The 12011-nt window shown below is 41.3% G+C and overlaps 1 protein-coding gene across 6 annotated transcripts in view; it reads right to left on the bottom strand.

The window, feature by feature from the left end:
* The window catches only part of LOC141050919 (survival motor neuron protein 1-like), a 98141-nt gene that overhangs the window by 29602 nt on the left and 56528 nt on the right, over positions 1-12011 (bottom strand). For 5 of the 6 annotated variants that reach the window (XM_073547662.1, XM_073547623.1, XM_073547631.1 and 2 more), the window contains one exon: positions 11659-11841. The exons of the other annotated variant lie outside the window; for it this stretch is intronic. In XM_073547662.1, coding sequence (XP_073403763.1) covers positions 11659-11841 — 183 coding nt within the window. The remainder of the gene's footprint in view (positions 1-11658; positions 11842-12011) is intronic. 6 annotated transcript variants of the gene reach the window in all.

The following is a 12011-nucleotide window of genomic DNA, read 5'->3' as shown; positions in this document are numbered from 1 at the left end:
CACCTAATTTTGCCATGGAAAACTGGGTAAGCTTATTGACTCGAGTATAAGCCGGGTATGCATTGTCTCCCCATTCTATCCTGGTATGCATGTCTCCCCCTATCTTGTCCTGGTATGCATGGCTCCCCCCGTCGCTGTCCTGGTACGCGCAGCTCCCTTCCTCCCGTAGCTGTCTCCCCTCCTCCCTCTAGCGCCAGCAGCTCTTCCTGTGCTGAGATCATGTGGCACCGCTCATTAAGGTAATGAGTATTCTCTCCACACCTATGGGAGTGGAGACGCATGCATATTCATTACCTTAATGAGTGGTGCCACGTGATCGCTCAGCACAGGATGAGCTGCAGGAAGCCAGAACCAACAAGATGCTGCAAGGGCGCTGGGACCAACGAGATGCTACGAGGGCACGCTGGAGGGTGAGTAGGATGTCTTCTGGAAGCCTGCAGCTGTCACTGTGCACACTATAAGAGAAATGAATATTCATCTCTCTTTAGCAGCAGCACCGGCTTTAGCCACAGCCACTGGCTCCTGCCTCTGTGACCCACTGCTCCTCCTCTAACACCGGCTTTCTGGGACTATTGACTCGTGTATAAGCCGAGGGGGGCGTTTTCAGCACAAAAAAATGTGCTGAAAAACTCGGTTTATACACGAGTATATACGGTAATTTTTATTGTAGGCACACTTCACCTATGAGAGACAGAATCTAAAAATAGAGAACAGAAAATCACATTGTATGATTTTTACATAATTAAATTGCATTTTATTGCATGAAATAAGTATTTGATCACCCACCAACCAGCAAGAATTCTGGCTCTCACAGACCCTCCTACTCTGCACTCATTACCTGTATTATTTGCACCTGTTTGAACTTGTTACCTGTTTAAAAGACACGGGTCTACACAATCAAATCACACTCCGACTTGTCCACCATGGCCAAGAACAAACAGCTGTCTTAGGACACCAGGGACAAAATTGTAGACCTGCACAAGTCTGGAATGGGCTACAGGACAATAGGCAAGCAGCTTGGTGAGAAGGCAACAACTTTTGGCACAATTATTAGAAAATGGAAGAAACACAAGACGAATGTCAATCTTCTTTGGTCTAGGGCTCTAGGGTGAAGATGTTTCTGAGAAAAGTCAGGAATCAGCCCAAAACTACACAGGAGGACCCGGTCAATGACATGAAGAGAGCTGGGACCACAGTCTCAAACATTACCATTAGTAACACACTACGCCGTCATGGATTAAAATCCTGCAGGACATGCAAGGTCCCCCTGCTCATGCCAACGCATGTACATGCCTGTTTGAAGTTCACCAATGACCATCTGGATGATTCAGAGGAGGCATGGGAGAAGGTCATGTAGTCAAAGAAGACCAAAAGAGAACTTTTGGTATCAACACCACCATGTTTGGAGAAAGAAGGATGTGTACAAACCCAAGAACATCATCCCAACCATGAAGTGTGATGGGAAAAACATAATACTTTGTGGTGCTTTTCTGTAAAGGGGACAGGATGACTGCACCGTATTGAAGGGAGGATGGATGGGGTCAGGTATCGTGAGATTTTGAACAACAACCTCCTTCCCTCAGTAAGAGCACTGAAGATGGGTCATAGCTGGTTCTTCCAGCATGACAATGACTCGAAACACACAGCCACGGCAACTAAGGAGTGGCTCTGTAAGAAGCATTTCAAGGTCCTGGAGTGGCCTAGCCAGTCCCCAGACTTAAACCCAATAGAAAGTCATTGTAGAGAGCTGAAACTCAATACCTGAAAGATCTGGAAAAGATCTCTGTGGAGGAGTGGATCAAAATCCTTTCTGCAGTGTGTGCAAAATTGGTCAAGAACTACAGGAAACGTCCGACCTCGTAATTGCAAACAAAGGTTTATGTACCCAATATTAAGTTCTGTTTTTCTATTGTATCAAATACTTATTTCGTGCAAAAAATGCAAATTAGGCTACTTTCACACTTGCGTTTTTTTGCGTTGCGCACCGTGCGCTGTGCAAACGTATGATGCGTTTTTGTGCGTTTTTGCGATTTTGCGCGCTTTTTTCTTTTTTAAAAACGCATGCGTGTTTTTGATCTGACGTGCACATTAACATGCGCACGTCAGCGCACACAGACTATAATGGGTGGTTGTGTGAAAAAAAACGCATTGCGTGCGCATGCGTTTTTTGGGGGCAAGTCGGACGCTCAAAAAATGCAACATGGTGCATTTTGTGCGCCCGAGCGCACACTACAAAAAAGCGTATGTGCATACAAACGCGTACAAATGCATGTGTATGTGCACCCATGTTAAGAATAGGAAAAAAAAGCATGCGTTTTTTTGCGCGAAAAAACAGCGCAAAAAAAGCAAGTTTGAAACCAGCCTTAATTATGTAAAAATTATGCAATGTGATTTTCTGTTTTTTTTACTTTTAGATTCTGTCTCTCACAGTTGAAGTGTACCTACAATAAAAATTACAGACCTCTCCATTCTTTGTAGGTGGGAAAACTTGCAAAATCATCCTTCGTCAGGACACAGTTCCGAAACACGCGTCAGGGTGTGCTCCGCACTGCACCAGGGACCGCGACTTTACCACCACCAGGTATTACTTAATCAATCTCTTACACTACCTCCCTCATGGTTATAGGCTACTACCTTTATATATTATATCGGCAGTTTATCTTCCTTTCATATGTTCTTTAAAATATAAGATCCGAGAGGGGCGTGGTTTGCAGGGGAAGGGAGCAGACCTGTTCATCAGGAGCTCCTGCAATTCCCCTATTTGAAGCGGCTTAAATCTACTAAAGGTGGAAAATTTTGTGACTTAAAACCTTTAGAACATGCCTGGATCCACCTACAAGAAGAAAGAAGCTGATATTGCTGAGAAAAATCATATGCTGGGATGAGAAAGCAGTGGAAGACCAGGCAGAGGCCTGACTTCAGCCGGAGGTAAACAAGCTGTACCTGCACCTCAAGCCAGACAAGCCTTGGTGAAGTCAGAGCCTTCCAAAGCACCTTGGATTCGTGGGACACCTGTGGGGAAGAAATCCTCCCCTAAAGCAACTCCAGTACTTGAAGACAGACCTAGGAATGAAAGTCAGGAGATCGCAGTGAGCCCAGGTGCTGGGAGGCAGAAGAGAGGAGCCAGAGATGACTCAGCAGTTCTCACAAAGCCAAGACCTGTTGGTGGATCTACAATCAAGCAGGCAGGAGGATTAAGAATGGAAGCGCCAGCTTTTGTTCCTTGGACACAAACAAAAAATGGATTTACAACAGAGGATGCGACTAAGGAGGAGCAGGAGACAGTGACAAGCACATGGAACTGGCCTGGGGAATCCCTAGGTCTCCGGACAGAGAGGGAGCCACCTGGAGTGCATTTTGGAGAACGGGAGCAGGAGGGGAGAGCCATGACAACAGGGAAGGAGAAAGCAGGACAAAGGAGTACACAAAAGTCTGAAAAACTTCAGCAGACAACTGAAGGGGTAAGCAGACTCATACAATTCATTTCTACATCCCCTATTATGAAGCGGAGTACCTCTATTAAATCTTCCCACAAGAGCCCTAAAGTTACAGATCGCGTGGAAAATAGTTATGTATGTAATGAGAAGCCATGCAATAACAAATTTAATAGAGGGGAAGATAGAGGGAATGTTCATAACAAGGAAAAATCACAGCAGTCTCTGATTACATGCTTTAATTCTTGTGAGTCTGGTCTGCAGTTAAATGGGACTAAACCTGCTCCTTCTGCTGATAAGAGTGGAGTACATATGGGACTGTTGGTTGAGGGGGGCTCTACTTCCGATCCCCAAGAATATATGGTACAAGCTAATGTAAAACTTAAAGGGGCACCCCTAAGTAAATCCTCAAAGCACCCGGAATCTTTGGTTGGGAGATCAGATCAATTGGAGGACTCTCTTTATTTATCAGAAGAACTGGAGAGTGTATATTCAGAGAAGATTTTTAAAGGGACAGATTTTTTTGAACTCAGTAAAAGTGATTATTTTAATGATGATTCTGATGAATCTTCATCCACAAATTCCTACTTGGGAGTTGATGATATACGGGGAAACTTAGAGTCTATTGAAAATTCTTTACAACAACTGGACATAGCTAAATTGGATCAGGGGAAACATGGAAAATCCTCTTCCAATTTGATAGACGAGATACCAGCATCTGACGACTATCCAACAGAGGCCTTTATGGTTAGCATGTTTAAAGCTCTTCTTACATCAGTGGAACTTTTGGGGAAAGAAGATAATGCTGATATCATCTGTAATGTATCCTGTGATCCCACTCTTAAAAACATTGACCTTAAGCAATTAAATAAATCCAAAGCCTCTGAGGCTTTCATAAAAAGACTTTTTAGTGATACATTAATGATTTTGACCGACGACACCCATTCAACCTCGTCTAGAGTCTCTGATGGTCCTCTTTGTGGTCGGAAAATGAAGATCCCCTCTAATAATAAAAAATGTGAAATAACGCAACATAGAGATGTTCATATTTCCCCTACATTAACAGATTCATTAGATAAGATTCAAAAAGATATTGCTTCTCTAGAAATTCATATGGCTAACTTCGAGGACTTTAGAAGAAAAAATAATGTCAAGATCAGAGGGATTTCTGAGTCAATACACTCTTCTCAATTAAAAGATTATATATCCTCGATGATCTCTCACTTGATCCCTGACATTAATGAGAGATGTTTGGTTGAGAGAGCGTTTAGGATACGAAGGCCGCCCTCTCTGCCGCAGGGCTTAACAAGTGATATAATTGTATCCTTTTACCCCAACTGGATAAGAAGTGCGCTCCTGAGTATTTCAAAAGAGCCAAGATTTCTATCTTCCAAATACAGTCATCTGATCTTCCTCAAGGACCTTTCAAGAGAGACTTTACAAAAAAGGAAAGCGTTTGCACACACCACACGTGAACTCCGGCGAGCTGAGATACCATACACCTGGACTCTTTCTTCAACTCTTCAAGTAAAATATGCATCAAGAGTGATTCCTATTTCTTCTCCGGATGAGGGAAAGGACTTCCTCGATTGCGCTGGAATAAGTACTCAAAAGGTTATCCCGAGACTTTCAACGTCGAAATCGGATCTTCCTCTTGGCTGATGGTCTTGTAATTTATTTGTTGCTGTTCAATCTAGAGTTACATATAGAATTGTATAAAGAAATATTTTCCACTTTTATATAGTTTTTTTTTTTGAAAGAACCAATTTTTTGCCTCCGCTCAGTCCTAGGGACATCACTGGATGTCCCGGACAGGACAGGCTTTCATATTCTTTACATTCAATTTAATATGATTTTTTTTTAGGTATAGCGGTATCTATGATATATATAACGTACCTAGCTATTTAAATTTTTTTCTGAAGTATCAGGAATATAATACGTGTATTGATCTATTTTTTTTTGAGCTACCACAATTGTGTAAAATTTAACACAATATGTGTACTGTTTTTTTTTTCTGACGGCTATTATAAGTATATTGATCTTTGCATTTGTATTGTAATCCTTTCTTCTTACAGGTTTTTTGCAAAAAAAGCAAAAATTGATTAGTACATTCTTACAGACATAGGTACTTAGAGTTGAATAGCATACAATTTGCTTTGCGATTTGTTACACTACTTATACAACACGTATGTTTGCCTGTCTAATTCCCCACTTTGTGGGGTATCCCTGTCTTTACAGGGATTATGTTTTCCCTACCCTAATCCCTTCGTTTTGTTCTGTACCCTTTTCCCCCTCCCTCAAAAAATTCTAAAATGAATAATAAAAAATATTGAAACACATAAAATATAAGATCCATGGTTATTATTTTTCATCTATATTTTATGGGAAAATTGACCGTATACATTAATACACACCTTATATTATGACCTATCATATTTCATTATATATTTGTTGACATCTTTGTGTACTAAGATTGATTTATAGTACAGCATTGCCAATTTAATGGATCTATTTAGATACTGTGATTTATTTATATTAACTAGATATATATTTTTATTTTCATTCATTTTTTTCCAACATATGTGCTATATATATCTTTATGACAACTACATTATTTTTTTTTCTGGGCGGTCTCTGACTTTTTAAATTGTTTTATTGTTATTATAATTATTGATCAAGATTTTATCTTTTTTCAGTGCGGGCACTCTTGCACACTGTATCATTTTGCCATTCACTTTAATAAAGGCATTTTATATTATCCTCCCCTTTTTTTGTCCCTTTAATTATTTTGGAATTGCATTTCCATGTCCTGTGGTCCTTTCTGGTCTTAATTCCGAATGGTTTGCCATTCAAATTTCTGGATATATATGACTATATTATTTAAAGTATATGTTTGGATATTAGCTGTTACGTCTAACCTTTGCCTCATTATAGTGACTGAATCCCTCGGGGGTTTCATTTGTTACGTCACTTGGAGATTTAGATGGAAACCCCAAAGTAAGTGCTCAGTGTAGAGCGCTGGATAAATGTGATCTCAAACATTAGGAAAAATGTTCCCAATAAAAGCTTCAACTCAATCCACAAAAAAAGCAAGTCCCCACTCAGGTCCATCATCTGTTAATGGAAATATAGGAGGCTTCTACATTACTGGTAGCACAAAGGCTCTGGAAAAGCAAAATGGCTCATGGCCCCCAAAAAGAAATTCAGTGAAATCTGCACTCCCAAATCAAAATGCCCCCCCCCCTTAGCCCCAGTGTGCATAAATCACCTTTAGCGTTCACATTTGGCAGGTGTATAGATTCCAAAATGGGGTCACTTGGGGAGGGGGGGATTCTGCTCTCTAGCACTTAGGCGGCTCTGAATATGGAGCCCGCAAACTATGCTTGGAAAATCTGGGCACCAGGTGGCAAACAGCGCTCCATCCCTACCGAGACTCTCCACATGGCTTAGCAGTACTGTACAGCCACATATGGTGTATTTCTGTATTCAGCTAAAATTGTAGGACAAATTCTGGTGCCAATTCTACCCACTTCTTGTGTGAAAATGTTAAATCTGGGGCTAAAACAAAATTTTTGTGGTAAACATTAAATTTTTTCTTCACTGCACAACGGTATAAAATTCTTTGACCCAACGATGGCGTCAAAATGATCACGGCACCCCTAGATTAATTCAACAGGATGTGTATTTTGTAAAATGGGGTCACTTAAGAGGAGTCTTGTTGTTCTGGCACCTCAGGGGTTCTCCCAATGGGTCATGCACCCTCAAACCATAATAGTAAAATCTGCACTATAATATGGCGCTCCTTCCCTTTTTGAGCTTTGCACTGTGCCTCAAAAGTAGTTTTCACCCACACATGGGGTATTGGCACACTCAGGAGAAATTGCACAACAAATTTTGGGGTCCATTTTCTCCTGTTACCCTTGAGAAAATATAAAATTTGGGGCTAAAAGAAAAATTCTGCTGGAACAATGTCATTTTTTATTTTCTTAGCTCTGTTCTAACCTTCTGTAAAGCACCTGGTGGTTCAAGATGCTCACCATACATCTAGATAAGTTCCTTGAGAGGTCTGGTTTCCAAAATGGTATCACTTGTGGGGGTTTCCACTGTTTAGGCACATTAGGGGCTCTCCAAACGCGACATGACATCCGCTCTCGATTCCAGCCAATTTTGTGTTCAAAACACGAAACATTGCTTCTACCCTTTCGAGCCCTGCCATGCACCTAAACAGTGGTCTTCCTCCACACATGGGGTATCTGTGTACTCTAGAGAAATTGCACAACAATTTATGTGGTCCATTTTCTCCTGCTACTTTTGTTAAAATAAAAAAATTGGTGCTAAAATATGACTTTTGTGGAAAAAAATGTGATTTTTTTAATTTTCACGGCTCTACGTTATAAACTTATGTGAAGCACTTGTTTGTTGTTCAACCTGAATCCCCATCTATATAAGTCTCTTCTTGAGGGGTCTAGTTTCCAAACTGTAGTCACTTGTGGGGGGTATCCACTTTTTAGGCACATCAGGGGCTTTCCAAACGTGACATGGCATCAGCTCTCTATTCCAGGCAGACATACTCACCTCTCGTCGCTGACCCCCATAGCGCGCCGGTGTCCCCGCCTGCTCAGGACACCGGAACCTGGTCCCCAGCAACGAGAGATGAGCATGTCATTCTCTTTTTTCAATCGCAGAAACCGTGACTCGATTATAAGCCGAGGGGGTCTTTTTCAGCCCAAAAAGGGGGCTTAAAAACTTGGCGAATATTAGTCAACCAAAAACTATCTGTATGCAGCTGTTTTGGGGTACTTGCCACTTGTCAGTACAGAGCAGGATACTGGCTGGCCTGATGAAATATTTTTGTTCGATCTCCATAGTGAGAACAACCCCCAGAACTGCATCAAGGGCATCTCATCCAGTTAACCTGCACACTACTATGTCCTGAAGAGGAGCAAAGATTTCAAAGCCGTGCTCTGCAGATAGGTTTCTCGTTGGCTACTATTACTAGTCATGTTGAAAGGCTTGTTAAAGTGTCAGAGAGAAATTGAACATGTGTAACTAATTATAGATAGGGAGAGAGAAACTAATTAAAACAAAAGAAATAGGGTGAGAGATGAAGCTTCAACCTCCTTTGAAGTAGATGACCCCATGCAGTGGCCAGGTAATCAAGACAATGGACATTCGTTTATGCAGAGGAGGAGAACTCCCCCCTTCCCAGGCAGAAGTTTCCTCTCTTCCAAGAATATGTAGCAGTCCAGTTATTGCCAGTGTGCAGATATGAATATCAGAGTCTGCATTGATCTAATAATTATGGGAGATAAATTTCCGGTGTCGTAAGGCAACAACGAACAGAACGCATTCACTCACATTATGGTGAGGTCATTCTAACCCCTCCAATTAAATAATGGTCAGATAGATGATGTTATCCATCTCATGTTTGATACTTACAGTTGTGCTCAAAAGTTTACATACCCCGGCAGAATTTTTGCTTTGTTGGCCTTTTTTCAGAGAATATGAATGATAACACCAAAACTTTTTCTCCACTCATGGTTAGTTGCTGGGTGAAGCCATTTATTGTCAAACTACTGTGCTTTCTCTTTCTAAATCGTAATGACAACCCAAAACATCCAAATGACCCTGATCAAAAGTTTACATACCCTCGTGATTTTCTCCTGATAACATGCACTGAAGTTGACACAAATGGGTTTCAATGGCTACTAAAGGTAGCATCCTCACCTGTGACAAAAGCCAGGAAAATTGTTTGGGATGCAAAGAAATACCCACAAATAACATCAGCTGAAAAACTGGACTCTCTGAAAACTAGCGGTGTGGCTGTTTCAAGATGTACAATAAGCACCGACCATACAATTTGTGATTGACAGGATGAACCTTCATTGCCAATACGAATGGGCTCTGGTATTATCTGCGTCATCTAAAAAGAAAAAGTTCCAGATTTGGGAACTGTGGCTTGGTAGCTGGCTCTCCTTCAATCCACCATGAAGATGCTTGTGCTACTTCGATTCAGGACCTGATATTCCCTGCCCGCGATGAACCCTGCTATGTGTCTAGCTTATATGCCACTTCGATATTCAGGAACCTGCACTTTGGCGGGTCAGTTTCTGTTAAGACCTTTGATCTAAGTAATTTACAGTTGTATACCTAGGTGTACCTATCCCCTCCCCCCCCTCATTAGTTTTTTCGGTTGATAGCTACCGCGCTTGTTGATGTAGGAGCATGGTAGCCCCTTCCCCTTTCCTCCTCCCTCCCCTTTTTTATTCCATGCCTCCTATGTTTGTATGTCTGTTTTCTTGACGTATTATTAATCTACTCTGCACTGTTTGCGGAATTGATGTGTTTACCTGTTTAACTATGTAAAATTTCAATAAATATGATTTTGGAAAAAAAAAAGATGTACAATAAGGAGGCACTTTGACACAAGTTTTGTAATTTTCCTTTGTTATCCTATTTATTTTATGTAATTGTATATATCGTATTGTTTTGCAACCATTTTGTAACATCTTTGTATATTTTTTTTATAAACAGTCCCCATCTTTCCGGATTAAATATAGAAAATTTAAGAGCTTTGCTCCTCTTGCTCTGTAAACTGCACCCATTACCTGTAACGGCTGTCCAACTGGCCTGCATACAGGTGGTGGTGGCAGCTAGTAGTTCTTTTTGTTATTGTGGAGGTGGCAGTGACCGTAACGTGGTCTATATATATATATATATATATATATATATATATATATATATGAGAACAACGACAAAGCAAAGTCCAGCAATAACGTGAGCAATCCAGGATGCTGTTAAAAAATTTTTTTTCTTTTTATTCATAAATCCATTAAAATGCAATGGTCCAAGCAGTTCAAAACAGCAATAACGCAGGAAAGTCGTGCAGCTAGGACTACGCGTTTCAGCGGTAGAACCCGCCTTCTTCACGGTCCAGAATCTGAATCCAGATTCTGGACCGTGAAGAAGGCGGGTTCTACCGCTGAAACGCGTAGTGCTATCTGCACGACTTTCCTGAGTTATTGCTGTTTTGAACTGCTTGGACCATTGCATTTTAATGGATTTATGAATAAAAAGAAAAAAAAAATTTTTAACAGCATCCTGGATTGCTCACGTTATTGCTGGACTTTGCTTTGTCGTTGTTCACATTTGTATGGATGGACTCCTACATCCAGATCCGGGCACAACGGAGTTAACCAGGTCAGCTGAGGTTTCAGGTGGTTCACAGGAGTGAGCTGGTCTACATTGTTGGATATATATATATATATATATATATATATATGTATATATATATATATACACACATACACTGTATATATTCCATACGTTGGAATAGGATATGTATATACCAGATGCTCACTGTGAGTTCCACAATAACCGGTTTAGTAGTGAAAGTAGCCGTGGCCTCGTCCATCCCTCTTCAGTCAATTGCGTAATTGCCCTGACGATTGGAGGAAGCAGAGTTGTGTTCCCTTGACAATTGGTGGCAGCAGTGGGATCTGTGTGAGCTCTCCGACCTCATCTGTGAAAGTGGTAACAGTGGTACAATCTGCGTGACCCCCCTGGCTGTTATCCCTGACAGTAAAGTAGTGTGGGGTAACTATCATGCAGCCAGCCAATTACCAGGTGCACCAGGGAGGTTACTGGTTTTCGGTGATGACACCACTCCCGGCCTGACAGAGACTGTCGTAGCAGCAGTGCAGAGTTGTGTAGGCAGTTTAACTTTCCATGGCAGATCACAGGGATATTTACACTTGGAACCCACAAAACACTGTCTCTAATGTATTGATATATCTGTAACTTTGCTGGTATATTACAATGTGGGCGAGTGTCACTATGTTAGTGCAACAGTTAAGTATTCTTCACATTCGGAGTGTTAGTAGACCTGGGACATGGACGACTAGGCACTGCTTGGTAAGTAGCAGGATGCTTACATTCAGGGTGCCAATTAGAAACTGCCTTTCCATGAACCTGTCGGACAGAAATATAATGAAGAAAGGTGGGAAGAGATACGTTTTTGAACCAGTTTCTGTTCCTGTCCATAAGTAGCAAGAGTAATCATCATGTGATGCTGACCAATAAGATGTCTGAAAATTAAATTTTATACTGTACTCGATAAAATACACAAAGTGCCAAAAAACATCATAGCTCACAAAAATACAAGGATTAATGTTTATCTAGAGTCCACTTAATGCAAAAAGAAGGTGTATCGTGCAATACTGACCTTAGGTGGTGGAGGAGGAGGTAATGAAGGTGGAGGTGGTGGAGGGGGAGGTGGAGGCGGTGGTGGAGGTGGAAACGTGTACATCCAATCAGACTTCTTTCCTTGTTTTCTCCAATTGCGGGATAGATCAGGTGAAGAGGTAGAACTCCTCCGAGTGTACAGCCAATCAGTGTCTTCCTCATCCTGCCAATTAAAGCTGTTAAATGTGAAAGCCAGCCTGCATCTGGTGTACTGTGCTTAGCCTCCCCAGGTCTACTGGTGACACGTATTGTGATAACCATGTAAGCATCAAACAGACAGATGTGTAGCCACAGCAATTCAGCAATTTCAGGCTATACAGTCACCACACTACA

This window comes from Dendrobates tinctorius, unplaced genomic scaffold (genome assembly GCF_039654945.1).
Source record: "Dendrobates tinctorius isolate UK_male_01 unplaced genomic scaffold, ASM3965494v1 ptg000011l, whole genome shotgun sequence".
Lineage (NCBI taxonomy): Eukaryota > Metazoa > Chordata > Amphibia > Anura > Dendrobatidae > Dendrobates > Dendrobates tinctorius.
Note: the sequence above shows the minus strand (reverse complement) of the source record. Positions and strands in the feature narration are given on the sequence as shown.